The 26,160-nt window shown below is 39.0% G+C and overlaps 2 protein-coding genes across 5 annotated transcripts in view; both read left to right on the plus strand.

The window, feature by feature from the left end:
• The window catches only part of evlb (Enah/Vasp-like b), a 56,455-nt gene extending 50,535 nt beyond the window's left edge, over positions 1-5,920 (plus strand). The window contains exons 10-13 of one of the 3 annotated variants that reach the window (XM_057822395.1): positions 941-998; positions 1,072-1,132; positions 1,213-1,270; positions 4,599-5,920. In XM_057822395.1, coding sequence (XP_057678378.1) covers positions 941-998; positions 1,072-1,132; positions 1,213-1,270; positions 4,599-4,636 — 215 coding nt within the window. In that variant the 3' untranslated portion in view covers positions 4,637-5,920. The remainder of the gene's footprint in view (positions 1-940; positions 999-1,071; positions 1,133-1,212; positions 1,271-4,598) is intronic. The other 2 variants (XM_057822394.1, XM_057822392.1) reach the window with 2 other exon arrangements.
• Positions 5,921-6,144: 224 nt separating this feature from the next.
• On the plus strand, positions 6,145-20,189 carry yy1b (YY1 transcription factor b). 2 transcript variants are annotated; one of them, XM_057822396.1, is made up of 5 exons: positions 6,145-6,928; positions 8,193-8,355; positions 8,427-8,487; positions 8,787-8,945; positions 19,245-20,189. In XM_057822396.1, the coding sequence occupies exons 1-5, from the start codon at positions 6,340-6,342 to the stop codon at positions 19,425-19,427; spliced, it is 1,155 nt and encodes a 384-aa protein (XP_057678379.1). In that variant the 5' UTR covers positions 6,145-6,339; the 3' UTR covers positions 19,428-20,189. The 2 variants fall into 2 exon arrangements, with proteins under 2 accessions (XP_057678379.1, XP_057678380.1); XM_057822397.1 differs by having other exon boundaries at positions 6,151-6,928; positions 8,205-8,355.
• The last annotated feature ends 5,971 nt before the right edge of the window (positions 20,190-26,160 follow it).

The raw sequence follows: 26,160 nt of genomic DNA on the forward strand, positions 1-26,160 counted from the left end.
TGCGCTGCACGACCCACTCACGCATCGTCGCGCTCAATTTGTAATGGCGCCATTTTACCTATCTAGGGAGATAAAAGGGAGCGTATAGTGAGTAGAGTGAATTTTGGCAGCCTTTGGAGCCTTTTTTCAATTGGCTAAGGCCTTACAATCCCTCTCCCTATGATTAGAAATATCATGGGAAGCAATGTGGGGAAGCAAGGTAGCAATTGATCTTTTTCTTAACACCTTAAGTTATTTCCCAACGCAGAGAAGATATATCAATTGGTAGCACTACGCACAGTCATGGTTCCACTTCCCATCATGCATTTGGCCATGGCTACAGTATCATTTACTGAAAGCTCAACAAATACACTAGATGGCAATATTTAGTCACAATATACAAAGTCACATTTCTCCTTTAAGAATTACAAGTCTTTCTATCCGTGGATCCCTCTCACAGAAAGAATGTTAATAATGTAAAAGCCATCTTGAGGATTTATTGCCATAATAAACAAATACAGTACTTATGTACTGTATGTTGAATGTATATATTCGTCCGAGTTTTATTCATTTTTTTCTTAATGCATTGCCAAAATGTATATGATTGGGAAAAATGATCGGGAATGATTGGAATTGAATCGGGAGCACAAAAAAGCAATCGGATCAGGAAATATCGGGATCGGCAGATAGTCAAACTAAAACCATCGGGATCGGATCGGGAGCAAAAAAACATGATCGGAACAACCCTAATGAAAAGTAAGCCGCATAGTCACCAGTGATAAGAGGCTAATTCTGAACAAAAGTTAAGTGCGTAGTAGCACATATTAAGTCAATGTCATGTAAACACAGTATACATTTCGTCACTTATTTTTTTTTACATATTTTGGGTCCTTGCATTCTTAGAGCAAACGCCACTTCACCGTGCATTCTAACATGACTGGGTATGCGTGCTTTTATACAGATGGAGCAAAAAAGCCGTGGGACCGAGCCAATTCTGCGGATAGGGCCATGGCTTCAAGGTGACAGAGTTAAACTGTGTGTTACTGTGATGCAAAAATGTGTTTAATGTTTGCTTGAACAATGTCAACGTAGGATACGGTCTGGGGGGAGCAGCAATGACACAGATTCGTTAGACATGGATAGAATGAAACAGGTAAACTGTCGAATTCAAATAAAATGATAGGGTTTTTTTTTTTTTTTTTTAACAAAAGACTGAATTGTGTTTTCCTTTAGGAAATTTTGGATGAAGTGTTCCGCGAGTTGCACAAAGTGAAGGAAGAAATTATTGATGGTGAGAGACACTTTCCTCGACATGAAATGCTATCAGTAATTACGAAAGAAAAAAAAATATTGAATTTGATCCCTTTTTTTGTGTGCATATTTTTATGGTATTCACGTGGATGTTTTATGTTTGTATTTTAAAGTTGCACGTATTGAACTGGAAAAGTTGTAAAATTCCCAGAATAAAATAAAACAATTACAATAATGATTAGAAGCGTGCAAAATTTCCGATTCTTAGATTCTTCGCGATTCAGCCATGGAAGATTCGAGAACGATTCACAAACATCCAAATTCCGATTATTGAATTATACCAGGTAAAGCGGAAATAAAACGCAGTCAGCGCGGTCTTTGGGACGCAATGAGGAACGGACCGAGAGTAAATATCATGTGCAGCTAATGCCGCTAGGTTAAAAAAAAAAAAAAAAACCTGACTGCGGCCGTCAGCCGCTACAAACAGCGCCCAGTTGCTAGTTGCTACAAACATACGGCAACATACGGCTATGGTAGATATCACATATATCTAGACTAGGTGTGAAATGACAGTCTTTCCCGCGCTAGTAAACAGGCGCCATCTTAAAGCAGTAGACTTCTCTAGAAGGCTCTGTCGTAGAGAACCTAATTACTTTTTATCTAAAATGCCCCTAAATTGGAAAAATCTTGACTTGAAACTATCTTTAAATGATGAAACAGTTTTCAAACTTTCACATGTTGAAAGTAGACATGAGGGAAATTATGGAATAACGGGCGCAATTTTAACAACTTTAACGGTTGATTCACAACATTTAATTGAATGTAGTTTAATGCTGCTGATACAGAATGGGGACTTGAGTATTTTATTTACTGTTTTTAACCAGTAACTTGATACTAAAATAGTAGTTTGGTTTATTTAGCCTGAGACGATTTTTGAACAATTTTGGAACAAATATATAAAACATAAAAAAAAAAATGTAAAAAAAATGGGGGGAGGGGGGCATCAATAATCGATTTATAATCGAGTAGGAGTCTCTGAATCATAATCGAATCGTTAGGTGCCCAAAGATTCCCACCTCTAATAATGATGTTATACTTATAATACAAGAAAAATAATTATATTTTGGGTGATCTAAAAACTTTACATATATTAATATGAAAAACTGCAATAGTAACTGTATAAAGTTGTATTTGTACAAGTTCCATTGAAGGAAATGTACTTGTAAGATGATAATTAATCTAAAAAAAACACAATTTTGGTCTTGAAAGTACAGTGATCCCTCGCTACTTCGCGCTTCAAACTTGGCGCCCTCAGTCCATTGCGGATTTTTTTTTTCCAATTAAAAAAATAAATCAATACAGATGAGCTATCCCGAGCCAATCACGTAGTCTCACTTTCCATCCTGCTGCTCTTTGTTAGTCAGGCAGTGCACTGGAGTTATTAAAGTTAACGATGATTGACAGACGTTTAATTTTTGATCTTGCCACAGATGCTTGGAAGCCGAAGCTTCAAAGCGCTGTATGTGTCAATCATTGTTTAACCTTTAAAACAGTTGCTGTGGCAACTCATCGTGTGTAAGTGAGCAGCTTGAGTGAATGTGAGTGGACTCACTCAATGAGGCATTTAATAAAGACAAGCATTTTTTTCTTTATTCTTGTTTAAAAATAACTTGCTGTGACAGTAACATGTTTAAAACCTATCATAATTAGTACATTTGAAGTGCTTAAAAAATATTTATTAGAAAATATATGGCGGAAAACACTCAGGTGAATTGAAGTATTGCTGTGGGATCCCCAATTTGTCCAAATTTCAAAATTGTCTGATATGCACATGTGATCATTGGAAAGCTTAAAATGTTAATTTTCTGGGGGAAGACAAATTTAGAACAGGAGGACATTTTGAAAATATACTGTATATATTTTTTAAACAGCAAAACTCTAACTGGAGGTGAGCGCACACAAGAGCAGAATTAAAGACGCCATGATTTTAACAAGATATTATCACGTAAAACTCCATGTATCATTGAGTGTCAAGACACAGATGTGAATGGCCACAGCTGGATTTTTTGAAGATTTGTGGGTGAAACATGGTAATATAACAAGAGTCAAGATGCAGAAATCGCAGACATCAAGGAGTAATCTAGATTTTCATTTTCATAAATATACCCTTTTAAACTTTTTTTATTTTATTTTTTTTTTCTTTGTTTGGATCGATTATTTATAATCTAAAATATTGGGGAAAATGTGACAATAACGAAAAAAATACAGTTAAGTGATAGTTATAAGGTAGATATCCGTGACTTTTTTTAAGAACACCAATTTTTTCATTGTGACGTAATTTGTTTAAAAGTTTAAAATATGCGAGTGAATAATTTTTTAAAGTCGTTTTTAAAAAAAAAAACATTTTTTTTTTAAACGAAGTATTAGACATCAATTAATGATTCTAAGCTAAAAATGACAGACATTTTGAATAATAAATATAATTACTTCTTTTTATGGCTGGGTTGAAACAAAAGCGGTTGCGTGACGTCTGTAAACGGGGGTTTCTAAGGTAAAACGGACAGTTTAAAAGTAGTTTGGGGGCTTAATGCCCCATGAATCTGCTATGGCAGCATATAGACATATTGTTCTATCAAACACAACCGTTCTTTTGACTTAAAATACAGCAGTTTCTTTTAAAGAGGAGTGCAAGAGCAGAAACGGCTTTTTCAGTCTTGTCTGTGTTTTCCGCCAGATATATATATTTACATAAAAGTTATTTCTTTAATTATACTTTGGGGGAAAAGTCAAATAAAACATGTCTCATATGTATATATTTCCAAAGCTAAATCTGAATAAATACATTGAACACACATTTTATTTTATTTTGTTTCTGGGGGTTGAGGGCGCTACTTCGCGGTTTTTCACTAATCGCGGCGGGTTCTGGTCCCCATTAACCGCGAAAAACGAGGGCTCACTGTACACATTTTAGTCTTATAGTGTTTATTATTCTTGTTCTCCATAATACGCCTTCATATTTTGCTGCTTTACGGTTTTGTACTGCACTAGTCCTTGAAACACTTCTCGAATCTTTGACGCCAATGAACAAGGCTGCAATACACACTTACGACCACTAGATAGCAGTGCAGGCAGTATTTTAAGATGTATTTATGATGTTATTGCAGCTATAAATAATCCCATTACAAAAATTTAAACGTGAAAAGACACCATCGTTAATACATTATACCCCAATAAATTAAGTTCATGAATTAAAAAACAAACAAACATATTTCTCAACTAAAACTTTTGTCAAAGCACATCACTCTTCTTCATAATTCACATGATGCAAATTTTGATATTTTCTGTTATTGTTTTACTGTTGCCCACAGCCCTTAGACACGAACTAAGTCGAGTGAGCACGACATAATGTCGCCAATCCGAAGAGGAGACCGAGTCGGACCCAAACTGTGACGTCCGCCGTGGTGTCAAGGCGCCGCTGTAGCCGCCATGTGTTTGCGGCGCGCATTGACTTGTGGGGAAACACCGTGCGTGTGTGTTTGTGAAGAGACTGTTAGTTCTTTACATTTGTCTCTGTTTGCCCCGTGTCTTTGGCCTGAACAGTATGAGAGAATTCAATATATTCAAATAGTTTTATGGCGTACAAGAGGTTTTTAAACACTTTTTAATTTACCACTCCCCTTACTATCATATTCCTCATTATTGATATTATAAGTGGCTTTTACTCTGAAAAATGAGGGTTTAATAATTGTGGGGCACGTATATGCAGACAAACAATCAGTCGCATTCATGTTTACACTAATGGATAAATTTGAGTCTGAGATGAAGCTAATATGGACTATACAGTGGGGAGAACAAGTATTTGATACACTGCCAATGGGTTTTCCCATTGACTGTATCAAATACTTGTTCTCCCCACTGTACATGGTCAACTTGCAAAGAGGAGATGCTCAGAATTGTGAGGCAGACACGCTAATTTCTACACCACTGTGCTACCCATAAAAAAGTAATTATATTTAAGTACTTCGATGGTCCCCAGGAGTTACTATTTTTATTGCCCTTGCTATCATAATTCTTGTTAGTGGGTTTTAGTCAGTACAAATTAGGCTACAATAATAAGAATATGATAGTAAAACTCAAATTGCACATGTTTTATTATTCAGCTTTCATATTATTCACACCATCCAGATTGTTCTCATTTTTTTGGGACATTTTTGTTCATTTTACTTTGGACCAAAACAGCAAAATTCAGCTTTTGACCAAGAACAACCCTGCAGAACTTTTTTTTTTTTTTTTTTTTCAAATATCACACCAGAGTATTTGTGAACATGTTGTCGATAAAAAGTTTATTGGCCGCCAAGTATTGTTCATTTTGTTCTCTTCATGATAACAAAGTGCTTCCTTGTTGAACAACACAAGAAAAAAAAAAAAAAGAAAATGCACCGAGTTTTTGAGATGAATTCAAATAAAACTGTGAACAATGTCTTGGATAAATAAAGGCTGACTGTTTTCTTTTATGTGTGTGTCTTTTATATCAAAATAGTCCTTTAATTGCCTTGATGCCAACACAAAATGTGCTATTTTTAGATCTGGGTGCCCACAATAATGTTGAAAGACACTTCTGTATAAATGTATGCGTATTTAAATTAAATCCAAAACAAAGTATTTCAGTGTTTAATGTGGTGTGTTTATTTTATTTATTTAAAAAAAACGTTTTGGGTCTTGCTATTCAAGTCTCGTGGTGTTTCCTATGTATAGACATAAATGTATGAATATATAAATAAATTATTAAAAAATATATATCGCATTTGTTGAAATTAGTGTTTTTAAAAGGTCAAAATGCAAAACAAAACCCAAAAAAATCCATCAACATCCGCCTTGATATCCAAGTCTCGCGATGTTTCTCGCGTAGGCGCAAAGCGGCGACGAGATCTGGCGCGGGAAGGAAGAGTGGCGAGAGTTGCAGCCGAAGAAGAGGCAGCGAAGTCCGCCGGAGCGAGATCCGGAGCTGGGGGGGGGCGTGTGAGAGCGAACGCGGCGGGTCCCGAAAAGCCCAGAAACAAGGTGCATTAACGCGGCGTGAATGAGACAGGCAAGCTGGAGGACTTCGACATGGCATCCGGAGAAACCCTGTATATTGGGTCGGACGGCTCGGAGATGCCGGCCGAGATCGTGGAGCTCCATGAGATAGAGGTTGAGACCATCCCGGTGGAGACTATTGAAACCACGGTGGTCGGCGGGGAGGACGAGGACGACGAAGATGAGGACGACGAGGACGACGACGTGCAGCCCATGATCGCTCTCCAGCCGCTGGACGACGACTCGGGCTCCATTCACCATCACCACCACCAGTACCACCACCACCCAGAGGTTATCCTAGTCCAGACTCGTGAGGAGGTAGTTGGCGGGGACGACTCAGACCTGCACACGGATGACGGAGGAGGGGGCTTCGAGGACCAGATCCTCATCCCGGTGCCCGCTCCCGGGGTGGAGGACGAATACATCGAGCAGACGTTGGTGACTGTAGCCGGGAAGAGCTCCATGGGTCGGGTGAAACGAGGAGGCGGCGGCACGGGCGGGAAGAAAGCGGGCAAAAAAAGCTACCTGAGCGGCGCGGAAACCGGAGCGAGGAAATGGGAACAGAAGCAAGTGCAGATAAAAACTCTGGAGGGGGAATTTTCCGTCACGATGTGGGCGTCGGGTAAGTCTTGTTAGTTAGCCCCACTACGGCTGTCACATCTCGGCTACACGAGGCCTTCTTTGCCAGGGCGTTGTCCTGCTCTTGCACCCGACTAGTTCCTGGAGTGTTCAGTCCTGTCGCGAAACGGTGAACGAATCCACCCCGAAATGTTGGTTAGACGCGGAAACCAAAACCAAATGTTTTTGTTTTGACGGGAAGCCATGTTTTAGGAGTTACTGGGCGCCGCCATATTCCCCGAGTCCAGAAAAGTATGGCGGCGGCCCCCCGAAAAAATGGCGACTCTGGCGGGCCCAGACAATATGGCGCTACGGTGTTGCGGTGCCACATCAAATATCTTAAAATAGAACTCAAATGAGCATGTTAGAGCTAATTACAACATAAAACGATTCGGGGAGCTTATGTTGAATACATTAGTGGAGTCCGAGTTGAGCTGAATGTCAATTTTGGGCCACTTTTTGCGAAAATACGGGACGTTAGCAGGTTGCTAACTTCAAAGCCCGTTAGCAGTTAGCCGCTTCGAAGGCAGTAACAGGCCTTGGTTAGCCTAGCATTGTGTAGCATAACGAATTCGTCATACACGTAGTTATTCTCCATGTGTGTTTATTGCTTTGATAGTTTCATAGAGAATAGACGTGGATTGCACACATAAGTACACGTTGAAGAATAATTCCACCACGATTATTTGTAGTCATCTATTACATTGTATGCAAACCGTGCAGGCACGGCACGCCCCTTTTACGCGTGAAAAATGTCACGGAACAGTACTGGACAAAAATGACACCAAAAAAAAAAAAAAAAAAAGACAAAAATGACACCATAATTTTGCATATTGAAATAATACTAAGATTATATGGTGTAATCACAGGAAGCCACGACAGAATTGTCTTGTTGTGATACGAAATAGAAAGTTAATGATGTTATGATTGTAAACATAAAAACAAGTTATCTTCACTGTGCTGCATGATATGGACAACATTTTATTAATATATAAAGTAAATTAATACCTTTATAATAAAGTAAAATGTATGTACTATATTTCTGTAAAATGTATTTTTTAAATAATGTATTTGATGCATGAAGTACCTGGTTGTTTCCCCAGAACTATGTTTTTATTTGTCAATTCATTATGTGCTAATGCAAATCTATTTAAAAACTTTAAATTCACCAAATAAGGTAATGAATAAATAAAGCAGCCGTTTCCCGGAGTCTGGCCTTTGGGGACATGGTATCTTGTGTCCGGTTCAGTTCTGTAACGTATTCCTAGATACCCGTGAAGACATTGACCACGAGTCGGTGGTGGAGGAGCAGATTGTGGGCGAAAACTCTCCGCCTGACTACTCTGAGTACATGACGGGCAAGAAACTGCCCCCGGGGGGCATCCCGGGCATCGACCTCTCGGACCCCAAGCAACTGGCCGAATTTGCCAGGTGTGAAATCCTCCCTAATGCACAAGATGTAATATTAATCGGTTTTCACATCGGTTTTTGTTCCTAAACAGGATGAAACCCAGAAAAATCAAAGAGGACGACGCGCCACGGACAATAGCTTGCCCTCATAAAGTGAGTTGGATCATAAAAATAATAACCCTAGCGAAAGCTTGACCTTATAAAGCGACTTTTAATGATTTACTTGTCTCAGCGGAAGTCCATTACTGTTCAAAATCTGCATTAAACTTCTGGCGCAGAGCATTAAAAATTCCGAATAGTCTGTCTGACGTCAGGATGTCGATGTGAAAGTGTGAATAAACACCGACGGCGACACCCACGCATTCTATTTTGGTGCTCGCCGTCTTCGCAGGTTTTTTTTCTCCTCCTGTTCTTTCCGTTAACGGCAGGTGCACGCTTGTTTTCTCCGTTAGGGCTGCACAAAGATGTTCAGGGACAACTCAGCCATGAGGAAGCACCTGCACACCCACGGGCCTCGTGTCCACGTCTGTGCCGAGTGCGGCAAGGCGTTCGTGGAGAGCTCCAAACTCAAGCGCCACCAGCTTGTCCACACAGGGGAGAAGCCTTTCCAGGTGGGCTACTTAAAAAGTCTGTGTGCTAGAGAATGTGACTAAATGGTCTATTAGTTGAGTGTCAAAGGGTTCAAGTGGATGAAAGATAGACAGATCAAAAAGGAGATAAAGTAGTTTCAACGAGAGTCTCAATTGTAGGCTCAAATGAGTAAACCCATTTTGGATTTAGTATTAAAAAAGCTTTTAACACAGTGCCAACCCCAGTAAAGGGCGAAGCTAATTGCATTTTTTTGTAAGATCCTCCATCATTTTGATGTGAGTCCACAAAGCCTCCATTGTGCTCTCGAGCACCCCCTACTGAAATGAAAGTAAATTGACGTTTAATTCACAGTGGTGAAAACGGACTTTTAATAGACTGCCATGTTTTTTTCCCCCGGGCGTGTAGACAAAGTACAATTTTCTGGCAAAATTAAAAAAATAAAATAAAATCAGTAAAAAAAAAAAAAAACATGCATGATTATATTACAGGAAAAATTAACACTGTGTTAAAAGAAATACTGGTACCAAAAAAAAATACATACAAAAATGAATTTTAAAATTCACAACATGCATTTTGTAATGAAAAAAAAAACATTTGACATTGAATGTGTTGCAAAAAATACATAGCAAAAAAATAACTTGAAAATAACCTTATAAAACATGTTTCAAAAAACATCACAAAATATTACGCTATATGAAATTACCATTACAAAAATGTTACATATTCAAATTACCACATCAGAAGATAAGAATTAGAGATGTCGGATAATGACTTTTTAACAGATATCTCGATATTGTGAAACTCCAAAAATCCAATACTGATAAATGCTGTCGTGGACTTGACAAATTATGGCTAATTTTATTGTGATGCTCACCAGATGCTTCAATAATGATAATGCTCACATAACAAATCCCAAGCAACTTAGTCTGAAGACATCTAATGGTCAATAAGCATAACTGCTGTGCTAAGCTGTGACCAGCCCTTGTTCAAAGGCAGAAGGCTTCTCCATTCACTTCGAAGGCAACATGCATATTGCCCGAAACCAATGTCGATATTATTTGATATAATTTTTAAAATGCTTTTATCCGCTGATATTATTGGAAATAAAAGCAACAAGTCTAATAAGCATTTATAGAAATTCGCCGTATATTCAGAATGTTTTATTTTTAAATTGCATTAATAAAAACTTTTGAGTTACTATACAACTAGAAACGATGCAGAAAAAGTTGTTGCAAAATAAAGATTTGCAGAACAAAATTTCAAATAAACAATCTCACTAACGACTCCTTTTTAACAACTGGTTATGAAATTTTCAAAAATGAAAATTGCACAAATGCTGTAACCCATTGCAAAATAAGTACTATAAAATTTTACATTTTAAACACAAAAAAGTCATTTTTTGAAACAAACGACTAGTGTTGTTTTTGGCAGCTCTTTTAATTTTTGTCATAGACAAAAATACTTATTAGTCTTCGAAATATTTTAGTCATTTCAAATTGTGATTGTAGTTTTTTTTCCCCATCTAAAAGTTTTATTCCGAAAATAAGTAAAGGTTTCCAACAATTTCGAATGAACAGAGACAAATAAGCACATATTGTAACTTGGGATGTCCCGATCCAGGTTTTTGCACTTCCGATCCGATACTGATATTGTTTTGCATTTCCGATCCGATACCGATACTGGCCGGTACCGATACCGGCCTCTCTGAGCATGTATTAAAGTTTAAAGTTATTTATCCTCCTTACTTAGTTGTCAGACTCATTATGAAAAGGGTTTTAGTAGTCTTGATAACAACTTGCCAGCTGAATTAGGTGAGTTTGAATAACACAATGGTTGGTAACAAGAAACTGACCTGTTTATTAAATGATAAACACAAAACATTATGAATAAGAAACAGAAATGACATATTCAGACAGTAAAACATGCAAATAATATTGTAAACTGTCTTAAAAAGCAAAACACACAAACAACTATTAACTATTACACACTCCCTTTGATTTGCTTGCCCAGCCCGAAAAAACCCGAAATTTTATGTTTTATTTGTAGGCACGAGCCCGAAAAAAACAAAATTTTATGTTTTATTTGTGAGGACTCAGGAGCGATGCGTGGTTACGTTTTGTGTGATCACGTTTGGTGACGCCGGTGCATATATGCATAATGATAACAAATTATAGCCTGTCTTTTGTAACAAATTCTCCCAGTTAAACAAGACTGTAAGATGGGTATTCAATAAACATTTATATATTTTATGTTTGCATGTGTGTTCTAACAGGTGGATAGTGGATTTGACATTTATTTTAATCCCCTCGAGTTGTCAGAAAAAAAACGCAAGTTCAATGGTCAATGCTTAAATACTTAATACTAAATACTTATGATTATAATTGCATTTACTCAGCGAAATAACGCTGGAAACGTTTGTTAAATATATTTCTCGCATGAGACCAAAACGCCACATTCGTTTACATTCAGTGAAGCCGACACAGGTTTCCGTATCTTCAACAATCAATTAGAATCCTTTCCATGTCCCACTCCCAACGCAGTTGTTTGCTTTTCAATTCCTCTGTCTTTAGTTTGTTTTCCACTCCTATTGTTGCCTCATATCGAAAAAGAAATACCAGGATGCTCGCGGAGGGGAAGATTAAAAAGAGAACGGGGCCACTGCGTTCCCGTGCGCAGAGGCATGCACAGTGCCTTCTGCTTTATCCAAATTATTTTATTTAACATCCATACATCGTTTTAGTATAAATATATGAATATATATTTTTATTAAAAAGTCTGCCCGATGCGTCTAAATCCCACTTTACTCACGAGAGTTAATGGCTCTTCATCCAGAATGATTCCTTTGGCAAATACTCTTGTTATTCCCTGGGTTTTGGGACTGTCAATGGCAGTTTGTCACGCATAGCAGAAGTTTCTGCCAGTGTTCGTTGCGTAGGACCTTTCTTTTTGTCTTCAGTTTTCTTCTTTTCACATACTCCTTTGTGGTGGTATTTCGCTAAATGCTTGATTGGGTTGGTTGTATTAAAACTTCTTACAGCTTTACCACCACGCTTGACTTTATTGTGGCATATGTTGCACTCTGCCTCTTCGTCTTTGTTGTCTTTTAAAGTGAAATAATCCCACACAGCTGACATTTTTACCGACGAAGTCTCTCGGTAATGACGGTAATGTAGTGTGTTGAAGGTGTGCCGTAAAATGCGGACCGGATTTTAGGGAAACTGAAGCAAAAACTGGAATGGATTATGTAAGTCGGTGCGCTGGAAAACCCGGACCGGACTTTAAAAAAACTGGATCGGCATTTTTCCTTGTCGGCCGATCCGATACCGATACGTATTTTTTTGCCCATATCGGCGTCTGATCCGATCCAGATATCGGATCGGGACATCTCTAATTGTAACGTCTACAAGGACAACGCCAACTTGGTGATGATAATACACACTCAGCAGGGAAAAACAGCACATTATTTTCAATTAAACGCACCTAGAAGCCACGAACTGTATGTTTAAAAAAATGTGTCGGTTGGGGGTTGCAGCAGTGGCTGGTGGGCCGGGTGAGGGGCGACCCCCCTCATGCAGCATTTCCACTTGTCTGCAGGACTATCACACGTCTGATGGGATTCACGCATGACTGCGTGCAATTAGACACCTAAGTATAGAAACTATCCGTGCCAGGATTAGTGATCAGGCAGCACAGAATAGGATGTCAATATATCAACACATACAAGTGATTCACAGAATACTGAGGTTTACACCTCACAACACATTGTTGATTTGTGTACGCTCCACCCCACCTAATTACTTCTCTTACTGACTCTCGCCCCCTCCCTTTTCTCCTTGGTCATCAGGCCCCCCCGCATGATCTCAACTGGAAATACAAATAGCTAACAATAGCACTAATATATTCATAGTTAGTGCAGACATTGAATGTATTTTTTCTAGTTGTTGTTTGTTCTTCTCTTCTGTCCCTCACTCCTTTTTTATTTTCCTGTCTGTGCCCCCAATCCCTTCCCGCTCGCTGCTTTCTCCCAATAATTGAAATACAATGAATAATCATCACAATGGGAGCATAGCGTACTCCCATGTGATTTATCAATACTGTTCAGACCAATAAGACACTCATTCGTATTCTCCGTGTCAAGCAGCTGAACAGAACAGGTTGAATTTTTTTTTTGTTTTTAAAAAAATTAAAAAGAGTATGCTCGCCATGCTAAAGATGATGCTAATGCTAAAGCGAACACTATGTTAACGCTACAAGTTACATTTAGTGTGGGATGATCACTCACCACGGACCTTTAAAGGCTAAAACAACATTGCTTATTTTCTCTTGCCAAGATAAGAAAACAAATCTTACCATGTTTTTCCAAACAAGCAAGATGGAGCGCAGCCTACCTTGAAACACATCCTAAATTCCAGTGAGGCGCGTGAGTGAGAGGCGCAGCTCATCTCACATGAGTGACACGACCCAAACACTGCTACGATGCAAGCTGACATACTCCACGTACAATATGGAAATGTCACGCATTGTGAACAAGTAACTCAGTTACCTGAATGTTAGAGTAATTAGTTACTTGGCAAAGTAACTGGTGCTGCCTTTCATTTTTTTTCCCATTCAAAAAAAAAACATAGTAACCTTTGCTATGTTTGGAAGTCATTTAATGTTGTGAATCAACCGTTAAAGTTGTTAAAACTGCTCCCGTTATTGCGTTACTTCCCTTCTGTCTACTTTTGACATGTGAAAGTTTTAAAACTGTTTCATCATTTAAAGATAGTCAAGATTTTGCCAATTTAGGAGTATTTTAGATAAAAAGTTACTTAGGTTCGCTAGGAAGGTTCCCTACAACAGAGCCTTCCTGAGAAGTCTACTACTTTAAGATGGCAGCTGTTTACTAACTGCGGCGAGTCTATCATTTCGCATCTAGTTCTGTATACATGTGATATTTACTAGAGGTGGGAATCTTTGGGCACCTAATGATTCGATCATGATTCAGAGGCTCCGATTGGATTATAAATCGATTATTGATGTTACCCACTCCCCACCGCTTTTAATGTTTTGTACATTATTTCCAAGATTGTTCAAAAATCCTCTCGGGCTAAACCAAACTAATATTTCAGTATCAAGTTAACAGTAAAAAACAGAAAATTAAATACTCAAGTGCCCTTTCTGTATCAGCATCTTTAAACTACATTCAATTAATTTAATGATGTGAATCAACCGTTAAAATTGCTCCCGTTATTCCATAATTTCCCTTGTCTACTTTCGACATGTCAAAGTTTTAAAACTCTGTCATCATTTAAAGACAGATTTAAGTCAAGAGTTTGCTGATTTAGGAGTATTTTAGAAAAAAAGTTAATTAGGTCCGCTACAACAGAGCCTTTTAGAGCAGGGGTCCCCATCTGCCGGGCCGCGGACCGGTACCGGTCCATGGCACATTTGCTACTGGGCCGCACAGAAATAATAATTTAATAACGACCGCATTCTGGCTGAATTAACCCTGTGCCCCTGCTTAACACACCAATATCCCTGTCTACTCTATATATAATACTACGGGATAGATTTGAATGTCGTCATAGAAATCAATTGATTGGACTGCTAGCAGTACATCTTGTTTGTGTAATATATCTATGTGCGCTTGTCCTCGATAATAACGTATTGCTAGGCTGCGGGCGCAGCACATTTGTTCCCGGAAATAATTAGCCCCCACACGAGCGAAGATGACTGGAAAACAGACGTCTTTGGAGATATTTTTACGGCGAAAAGGGCACCTGACGAGCCTACAACCTCGAAGACCCACGAACTGCGAAGGAGTGGATTCATGACCCGTTAATGAATAAACCGAGTGATTCGAGCATGTCTGTGCAACAGGAAGATCACCTTGTAGAGATCGCAAATGACGGCGACCTTATTAAACGTACATTTGAGACAACAACTCTACCGAGGTTCTGGATTAAAGTCATTCTGGAATATCCTGACATCGCTACAAGAGCGTTGACAACCTTGCTACAATGTCCAACATCGTATCTTGTGAAGCGGGCTTCTTAATTAATGTTTAACGACAAGGCGAAGTCGTTAATGGTGAGAGCGGTGTGAAGTTGTTGTGTGCAGCTTACATGGCAGGATGTATCTGAGGAGAACTTTTCTACAAGTCCTTTAATGATCAAACGTAAGGTAATATTTCTTTCTTTCAAGAAAGTTTGTAGTGTTTACTTTCAAATCGCTACATTTGCGCATTTTGCGGCTATGTTTAACGTTACGCGCATGCGCAGAACCGCATGGTTACAATTTTTGATGGGCTGCTAAATTTGTCAGAACACCGGTCCGTGAAAAAAAGGCCCACATAACACCGGTCCGTGGAGCAAAAAAGGTTGGTGACCCCTGTTCTAGAGAATCTACTGCTTGAAATTGGCGGCTGTTTACAACACGGCAACTACCAAAAGGCAAGTCTGTCATTTCGCATCTAGTTCTCTTTATATGTTCTAACTAAAGTTGCACCGATACCAGTATCGGCAGGGGGCGCCGATCCGGCCCGAATTGGTGATATCGGTATCGACGAGTACCATCATTTAGGACGCCGATACCATCTACTGGCATCATTTGAACGCAAATATACTATCCTCCCCACGTGAGCTAACTTCCCAAATCATTACATCTGTATGTATTTCGTCTCGAAATTACCAAACGAAATTTACACAGTCTTCAATATTACAGATGTTCACTACAACGCATATCCGCGATGTTACGCTGCTCATTTAACATGGTATTCACAAACGATTAGCATGTGTAAGCTAACGCTTGCTGTTGTAGCGCCGGTGGGATCAGAAAGGTTAATACCGTGGGAGACTAAGTAAACTCATGGTTTCATGATGAACAATGAGTGGCAAATTAAGAGCGCCGTACTTCAAACTCGTCCTGTTTATGAAAGTTGATTGTAATATGCCGGTGTTGTGCAGTAATGAGCAGAAGTGACTTCTGTGGCCAGAAAACACTCAAGCGGCGCAGCGCGCACACTAGATATCATCAAAGAGCAATCTAGATGTCCTATGTTAAATCACATGCCAACTCTCACACGCACACACTAGATATCATCAAATAACAACCTAGATGTACTACATTAGATCCCATGCCATAAGCTGCGTGAGCCCAGAGCGACGCGTAGTCCATAGACTACATTGATTAAATAGAAACCGCCATGACTGAATGGAAGTTAAGCAGGCCAAATCAACCCATACCAGTGACTATAGATAATGCTGCAAATACTGTTAATTCAGTACATGTTACAGATGGATTCGGACCACAAATAGGATGTTTTGCCTATATGGTAAATATAGCTGCTAAGAAAGCTGCAGCAATCAACAGTGTGACCCACTTTACAAACAAAAAAATTGTTCTCAGCACTTATATACAAAATTTTTCTTCAGATCAGTAAGAAGTAAGCACATAAATATTATGCACTAAAATGCTTGTTTATATGATGGCACTGTTATTTTTGCTTGTTAGCAAAAAAAAATAAAAAAAAATAATAATAATAACAGTTGTATTTTCTGTTTCAGAGCATTAAATGTATTGAATTGTATCGAAAATCGTACCGAACTGTGACTTAACTGTATCGTTGCATCCCTTATACGCATATATATATATATTTTTTTTTTTTGCAAACAGAGTGGTATCGGAATGGTATCGGCCGATACTGCACAGCCAGGTATCGGTATCGGGCCCAAAAAAAGGGTATCGGTGCAACACTAGTTCTAACGCTGCCGTTGTCCGTAATTTCACATCTAGTTCCATATATATGTGATATCTACTGTAGCGTTATGTGGACGTATGTTTGTAGCAACCACCATCTAGGCAATGTTTGTAGTGGCTGTCGGCCGCAGTCAAGTGTTATTGGTTTTATATCTAGCGGAATGAGTTGAACATGATATTCACTCTCGGTCCGTTCCTCATTGCGTCCCGAAGACTGCGCTGACTATGTTTTAGTTCGGCTTTACCTCGTATAATTCAATAATTGGAATTTTGATGTTTGTGAATCGTTCTCGAATCTTCCATGGCCGAATCATGAATAATCTAAAAATAGGAAATTTGGCACGCCTCTAATATTTACCGTAGCATCATGTGGACGTACTTTGTAGGCTATCGGCTACAGTCAGGTATTATTGGAGCCACCTAGCATCGCGTTTGCAACTGAGTCACAACTCCCATACCTCCTCCCCACTCCCGCTCGCTCTGCTCTCTCGTATCTGTGAGTCCGTGTCTCTGACTTTTCTCATTCAACCAACGTAGTAACGTATAGTAACGCACGCCTTTACATCCTCAGTCACGGTAACGACGTTGCCAAGATGAGAAAAGTAATTAGATTTCTCACTAATGAAAGAAATAACGCTGTTAGTAACCCCGTTATACTCTAACGCCGTGATTAACTCATTCACTCCCAGCCATTTTCACCAGAGCAACCCCCTTTGCTCCCGGCCGTTTTACTGGGTTTTGACTGATTTTGCAAGGCCCACAGAAAATTATGTTCTATTGCTATATAAACATGGAACCCACCAAAAGAAAGATTAGACTCTCTTCTTTCAGCAGGAAAAAAAGTAAGTCTATATCTTTTTCCATTCTTTAGATATCATCATTAGAAAATAGCTTAGTTTGAGCAATTTTTCAAATTCTGATGAAAAAAATGAGAAATTGAGCTTTTTGTAAAAGCATACATTTCAAACATAACTTTGACTTTAACACAGCAATTTATTTCTTTTGTGACATTCCATGCATCTGAATAATGTTTTCCTTCTACAAAATAACATAAACAACAAGACAAATAGAGCTTTTGATACAAAAGTAACAGTTTATTTGCACATGGCTGGACTGTTGGGCTGGTAGGTGGTGCTGTTGTGGCCGCGGCTGTCTCGGCAGACGGGGTGGGTTTTTCCCTCATCACCACCTGTCTGTCTCATTAAGATAGATTTTTTTGAATCTTTCTTTTGTAGTGACCACTACCTCATAACAGAATTCACCTAGGGAACTTGTGTGGGGCATGTGCCTTGTTTACATCGTTCCCCACATTTTTCTTACGCTTCTTACTCCTTCCAACTTCTGTTTCCTGACTATTTCTCTTCATTCATTTCCTTTCATGGTCTGATATGAGTTCTTACCAAATGCGCTACTGCCCTCCAGTGGCCAGTTTTATTGCTTTAAAATGGATTTTTTTAGCGTTGTGCTTTGGAGCAAACTTGCATCAGAACCTAGAGATGTCTCTTGTGATAAAAAAAAAAAAACGTAAAAGACGTATACAGTAAATACATTTTTGGGACACTGAAACAATTAAAAATAGAACGAATTTATACGTCTTTGGGAGAAAATGAGTTACAACACTGGCAATAAAATGTTTTCGTGAGTGTTGACTAAAACAACAATGCAAACGACTGAGCTCTGCAAATCTACCAACAACTCTGACTCTTTTGCGTCGCCGTCTTTAGTATTCAGTACCGCGTCAGAAACTCTGCATTTATAATTTTCAAATGTCTTTTTTAGGGCTGTCAAAATTAACGCGTTAACGCACGGTAATTAATTTTTTTAATTAATCACGTTAAAATATTTGACGCAATTAACGCACATGTCCCGCTCAGACAGTATTCTGCCTTTTGGTAAGTTTTACAGCAAGGCTTTTTGTGCTAACAGCGAACTCTTGTGGTCGCTTTGCGACATGGTTTATTGTTTTTCTCCTCTCGTTCAATATGGCTGCACGACGTCTCTGTTGTGCTTATATGATCCTTGGACAAGATTTGTCCGTAAGTATGGTTGTTGTAAAGAATGTACATATTATGTTAATAAGCGAAATGTTGTATTTTTTGTATGAGACGCTTTTTGTTTATGTTTAGTTAACCTGTATAGCGTGCTAAGCTAACGTTGTTGCTAATGCAATGCTTGTGTACTTTTTTTTGTAGTTTTAAAGGGGACAATGGTTTGAGGCCAATTTATTAATAAATCAGATGAAAAAGGAAGAAGTCTGAGTGTTGCTGTCTAGTGTTGGAAAAAGTAGACGCTTTGGAGTGAGGACAGCATAGACAGATTTAAATGACAGTAGAGTGAAATGCCCACTACAGTCCTTATGTACCGTATGTTGAATGTATATATATATATATCCATCTTGTGTCTTATCTTTCCATTCCAACAATTTATTTTACAGAATATATATATAATTCACAGAAAAATATGGCATATTTTATAGATGGTTTGAATTGCGATTAATTACGATTAATTAATTTTTGAGCTGTAATTAACTCGATTAAAATTTTTAATCGTTTGACAGCCCTACTCTTTTTGTCTTCCAGTGCACCTTCGAAGGCTGCGGCAAGCGCTTCTCGCTGGACTTCAACCTGCGCACCCACGTGCGCATCCACACGGGCGACCGTCCTTACGTGTGCCCCTTCGACGGCTGCAACAAGAAGTTTGCGCAGTCCACCAACCTCAAGTCACACATCCTCACACACGCCAAAGCCAAGAACAACCAATGAGACGCCTGCCCTCCGACCTCTCCGATGAAATACAAACAACAACAACAAAAAACACTGAACACTCTTTATTTTTCTTCCCCTCCCGCAGTTGTCATTTCCAAAAAAGATGGAGCCCCCTGCGCAAAAGACTTGTTTTTACAAGAGTGGTTTTCATTTAGTCGCGTGGCTCGTTGCGGTGTGCGGGCGGCACACCGACAAGCTCTATGTTACACTAACTCTAGTAAGCACGTATACTCGTAGACGTTGGGACGAAGAGGTGTGGATTCTTTTTAAGTGTTTCTGAAATCTTTTAGTCGCTTTTCCTGTTTTCTACCAGCAAGCGGCAACCAGAGGGGTGCAAGCGTCACTTTTTTTTTTTTTTTCTTTAGAATGCGGTGTACACACTTGAAAATATTACTCCTCTCTTTTTGTCTCCATGTTGTTGTATATCAACTGGCCACAATAAAAACCACTCATCCCTGTTGGAATAGTACCGGTGTACAGGGTGTTTGTCTTTATAGACATTTCCATTAAGTTGCTCTTTCTTTTTCATATTTCAGGCATCTGACAGCAAAGCAGTTCATCAAAAGTGACTTTTTTAAAATTTTGTTTTTGCATTTGTGTTTCGGAAGACACTGCGTCAAAATGGTAAGATGCCTCTTTGCTAGATATGCTTTAATAATGGAGGATGCTTATTCATTTGCCAGTTTTTACTGTTGTGCTTATTTGCATATACAGGTAGATCGAATGGCTCTGCAATAAATAAACATTAGATGAAGTCAATGTTTTCTTGAACTCACGCTATTTTCACTGGAGTATGGTAAGTTGCTGTGTACCATAAAGATTTCACGTTTCAGTGTGGCCACTTAGGTGCAGTTTTAAATTTGGGTGGTGCGGATTATAGTGAGTGCGCTGTATGGTGTAGAATTCAAGGTGAACGGGAAAAGTGCTTCAATTGTGATTTAATTACATATATATATGACATATATATATATACTGGACTGTCTCAGAAAATTAGAATACACAATATTCTAATTTTCTGAGACAGTCCTGTACATTAATCCACCATTTAAAGCAGGGGTGTCCAAACTTTTTGCAAAGGGGACCAGATTTGGCGTGGTAAAAATGTGGGGGGCCGACCTTGGCTGACGTCCTTTACATAGAACAATATACAGGACTGTCTCAGAAAATTAGAATATTGTGTATTCTAATTTTCTGAGACAGTCCAGTATATATATACCATATATATATACATAGTATATGGCGGAAAACACTCGGGTGACTTGAAGTTCCACTCGGAGAACTCCAATTTACCCAACTTTCAAAATTGTTTGATACATCATTGGAAAGCTTAAAATCTCAATTTTCTGTGGGAAGAAAAATTTTGAGCACGCAAGAGCAGAATTACAGACGCCATGACTTTAGCGAGATATTAACGCGTACCTACTTTGTTTCGATCCAAAAACTCCATGTAGCATGTATCACTGAGTGTCAAGACACAGCTGTGAATAGCCACAGCTGGATTTTTATGGGATTTTATGGGTGAAACATGGTAATATAACAAGGGTCGCAATGCAGAAATCGCAGACATCAAGGAGTGGTCGAGATTTGCTTTTTCATATATTTACCCTTTTAAATGTTTTTTTTTTTTTTCCAACTTTTTTTGTTTAGATCAATTATTTATCATCTAACATATCGGAGAAAATGTGACTAACAAAAAAATACTTTTAGCGACAGTTATGAGGTAGATATCTGTGACTTTTTTACAGACGCCATTTTTTTCATTGTGACATAATTTGTTTAAAATATGTGAGGGAATAATTTTTTAAAGTTTTTTTTTTTAACGAAATATGAGATCAATGAATGATTCTAAGCTAAAAATGACAGACATTTTGAATAATATAATTAATTATCTTTGTTTTATGGCTGGGTTGAAACAAAAGCAGTTGCGCGATGTCTGTAAACGGGTTTTCAGGGTGAAACGGACAAATCAAAAATAGTTCGGGGGCTTCATGCGCCATGAATCTGCTATGGCAGCATATAGACATATTGTTCTATCAAACACAACAGTTGTTTTGACTTAAAATACAGCAGTTTCTTTTAAACAGGAGTGCAAGAGCAGAAACTGCTTTTTCAGTCTTGTCTGTGTTTTCCGCCATAACACTCAGGTGACTTGAAGTTCCACTCTGAGAACCCCAATTTACCCAACTTTCAAAATTGTCCGATATGCATGTTTGATACTCATTGGAAAGCTTAAAATCTCAATTTTCTGGGGGAAGAAAAATTTTGAATAGGAGGTCTTTTTTTTTTTTTTTTAATGTTTTTTAAACAGCAAAACCCTATCTGAAGTGAAAGCACGCAAGAGCAGAATTACAGACGCCATGACTTAAACAAGATATTATCGCGTACTTACCTTGTTTCGAACCGAAAACTCCCATGTCGCATGTATCACCGAGTGTCAAGACGCAGCTGTGACTGGGCACCGCTGGATTTTGGGGGGATTTTATGGGTGAAACATGGTCACATAACAAGGGTTGTGATGCAGAAATCTCAGACATCAAGGAGTGGTCAAGATGTTCTTTTTCATATATTTACCCTTTTAAAAAAAAATTTCTTCAAATTTTCTTTGTTTGGATCGATTATTTATCATCTAACATTTTGGGGAAAATGCGACGGTAACAAAAAATACAATTTGGCGATAGTTATGAGTTAGATATCCGTGACTTCTTTTACAGACGCCATTTTTTTCATTGTGACGTCATTTGTTAAAAGTTTAGAATATGAGCGAATAATTTTTTTTTTTTTTTTAACAAAATATCAGACATCAATTTATGATTCTAAGCTAAAGATGACATTTTGAATAATAAATACTTGTTTTCATGGCTGGGTTGAAACAAAAACGGTTGCGCGACGTCTGTAAACAGGGGTTTCCGGGGTAAAACGGGCAAATTAAAAATAGTTCGGGGGCTTAATGCACCATGAATCTGCTATGGCAGCATGTAGACCATGAATGTCCAAAGTGCGGCCTGGGGGCCAAATGTGGCCCGTGGTCAAATTTTGTCGGGCCACTAGCCTGTGTCATAAAATCAATAATGTCTTGCCCGCACACAGACCTAATAAATTGGTCAGCAGTACTGCTACCAGCATATGAAGTAGCTTACACACTAAATGCTGCTCCTCATTTACCCACTAAAAGGCAGCAGCACTCTAAGCAACATTACCCCGCGTGACCCTTTACTCCCAATTTTCTAAAATGGCGACAATCAACAACAACAACAAAAAAAGAAAGTTGACTCTGACGGTCGACGCTTCAAGGATAGGTGGAAACTGGACTATTTCTTCACTAAAATACGCAAAAACTGTGTCTGCCTCATTTGCAAAGAGACAGTCCCTGTTTTTAAAGAGTTCGATGTGAGGCGATATTACTAAACAAGACAAGCTAACATGTACGACAAGATTACAGGGAAGATACGTAGCGAGAAATTGAAGCAACTTAAAGCTAGTTTAATTTTACAGCAGCAGTATTTCGCAAGAGCCCAAGTGATGAAAGAGAACGCCACAAAGGCTAGTTGCAAGATTTTGTGGAAATTGTTAATTAAAAAAATAATTATAAAGCAAATGTGACACACAGAATGGCTTGCTAAAATTTGCATAAGTATATTGTTCTACGTAAAGGATGTCAGCCAAGGTCAGCCCCCACATTTTACCACACCGATTCTGGCTCTCTTTGCAAAAAGTTTGGACACCCCTGATATAGACATATTGTTCTATCAAACACAACAGTTGTTTTTGCTTAAAATACAGCAGTTTCTTTTAAAGAGGAGTGCAAGAACAGAAACTGCTTTTTCAGTCTTGTCTCAGGTGACTTGAAGTTCCACTTGGAGACCCCCAATTTACCCAACTTTCAAAATGTTTCCATATGCATGTTTGATACATCATTGGAAAGCTTAAAATCTCAATTTTCTGGGGGAATAAAGTTTTTGAACAGGAGGGCAGTTTAAAAAAAAAAAAAAATGTTTTTTAAACAGCAAAACCTTATCTGGAGGTGAGAGCGCACGAGAGCAGAATTACAGACGCCATGGCTTTAACGAGATATAATTGTGTACTTACATTGTTTCGATCCAAAAACTCCATGGAGCATGTATCACTTAATGTCAAGATACAGCTGTGAATGGCCACAGCTGGATTTTTGGGGGGATTTTATGTTTATATTTTTAAACATTTATCTCTGCATACATTTTAACAGCTTTCAGGACGCTATGCATGTGCTCAGTCAGCATGATCGTCGCCATCCCTGCCAAATTCAGCTCTTCTTCGCTGCCCTCTGCCGGCCACGAATGTCACTACACCCCAGAGCTCTCCGTGGTGCTGCTGGTCTTCGCTCTCTTCTGTCACGTGAGTCCAATGGAGATATTGAAGGTGTCTTTCATGCATGAAATGACAGCAAATTACACGGACACGCGCGCGCACACTCGGGTAGTCACACTGCTGCATAATACAGTGTCAAGTACAAATGAGGAATTCCATTACAAAGGTAATAGAGATATCTTAATCAGATTTGCACACTTAGTACTTATCAAGGGTTAGGATCAGGTTGTGGAAAGATAACACACGTCGAATAACAATACGGCTTCTGAACATTCATTTGCTGGGTTGGTCGTCAATCGCCGTCAATGAAAATGTTTTTGTCGGTGTGAGTAACAAAAGAAAGGGCAGAGTAAATGCTCTACTTGTTATGCAGCTGCAGTCTGTCAAGGCTCCGGCAGCTGCTCGCTTTCATGCGCTTATTTCATTACGGCTCCTCTTTTCTTGTTTTTCTTTTTGGGTTCCTCTTTAATCCAGTTGCGCCGTGTTTACCTGCACGCTAGTTACTTGCGGGCGGCCTCCGAGCAAAGGCGAGATGTTTTTTTCCTATCTTTTCATTAGTTGGTCTCCCGGAAACGGAGACGAGGCACCCCTTGGCTTGTAAACGCGGGATTCTCGACAGCAGCTCTTGTATTGGATTTCATTAAACATTGCACAAGTGGCGCCTAACTAAAAAGGTAGCAGCACTTTGATGAATAGATTCTGCTCACTTATTATGCTGATGTCATTCAATACAAGGTGGGGCAAACTTTAGGGAGGCATGATGGTCCATGAGAAGCATCCTAATAATGATAACAAGGGGGGGGGCATACCGAGTAAGCTATCGTTCTTTCAAAATGTGAAAGAATATTTTATTCATGCTTATAAAACACAATTATTAACTGCTGTGGAACTATATGCTTGCATGTGAGACTGTATTCATGTTCATGCGTTCCAAATACAGTGGGGTGAATAAGTATTTAGTCAACCACCAATTGTGCAAGTTCTCCTACTTGAAAAGATTAGAGAGGCCTGTAATTGTCAACATGGGTAAACCTCAACCGTAAGAGACAGAATGTGGAAGAAAAAAAAACAGAAAATCACATTGTTTGATTTTTAAAGAATTTCTTTGCAAATCATGGTGGAAAATTTATAATATAGAAAATAATAATATATAAAAGACACCTGTCCACAATCTCTGTCAGTCACACTCTATGCTCCACTATGGCCAAGACCAAAGAGCTGTCGAAGGACACCAGAGACAAATTGTAGACCTGCACCAGGCTGGGAAGGCTGAATCTGCAATAGGTAAAATGCTTGGTGTAAAGAAATCAACAGTGGGAGCAATTATTAGAAAATGGAAGACATACAAGACCACTGATAATCTCCCTTGATCTGGGGCTCCATGCAAGACCACCCCGTGGCGTCAAAATTATAACAAGAACGGTGAGCAAAAATCCCAGAACCCCATGGGGGGACCAAGTGATTGACCTACAGAGACCTGGGACCACAGTAACCAAGGCTACTATCAGTAACACAATGCGCCGCCAGGGACTCAAATCCTGCACTGCCAGACGTGTCCCCCTGCTGAAGCCAGTACATGTCCAGGCCCGTCAGCAGTTCGCTAGAGAGCATTTGGATGATCCAGAAGAGGACTGGGAGAATGTGTTATGGTCAGATGAAACCAAAATAGAACGTTTTGGTAGAAACACAGGTACTCATGTTTGGAGGAGAAATAATACTGAATTGCATCCGATGAACATCATACCCACTGTGAAGCATGGGGGTGGAAACATCATGCTTTGGAGCTGTTTTTCTGCAAAGGGACCAGGACGACTGATCTGTGTAAAGGAAAGAATGAATGAGGCCATGTATCGAGAGATTTTGAGTGAAAATCTCCTTCCATCAGCAAGGGCATTGAAAATGAGACGTGGCTGGGTCTTTCAGCATGACAATGATCCCAAACACACAGCCAGGGCAATAAAGGAGTGGCTTCATTAGAAGAATTTCAAGTTCCTGGAGTGGCCTAGCCAGTCTCCAGATCTCAACCCCAGAGAAAATCTGTAGAGGGAGTTGAAAGTCCTTGTTGCCCAACGACAGCCCCAAAACATCACTGCTCAAGAGGAGATCTGCATGGAGGAATGGGCTAAAATACCAGCAACAGTGTGTGAAAAGCTTGTGAAGAGTTACAGAAAACGTTTGGCCTCCGTTATTGCCAACAAAGGGTACATAACAAAGTATTGAGATGAACTTTTGGTATTGACCAAATACTTATTTTCCACCATGATGTGCAAATAAATTCTATAAAAATCAAACAATGTAATTTTCTGGGGTTTTTTTCCACATTCTGTCTCTCATGGTTGAGGTTTACCCATGTTGACAATTACAGGCCTCTCTAATATTTTCAAGT

Source organism: Corythoichthys intestinalis, chromosome 19, assembly GCF_030265065.1.
Source record: "Corythoichthys intestinalis isolate RoL2023-P3 chromosome 19, ASM3026506v1, whole genome shotgun sequence".
In the NCBI taxonomy this organism is placed as follows: domain Eukaryota; kingdom Metazoa; phylum Chordata; class Actinopteri; order Syngnathiformes; family Syngnathidae; genus Corythoichthys; species Corythoichthys intestinalis.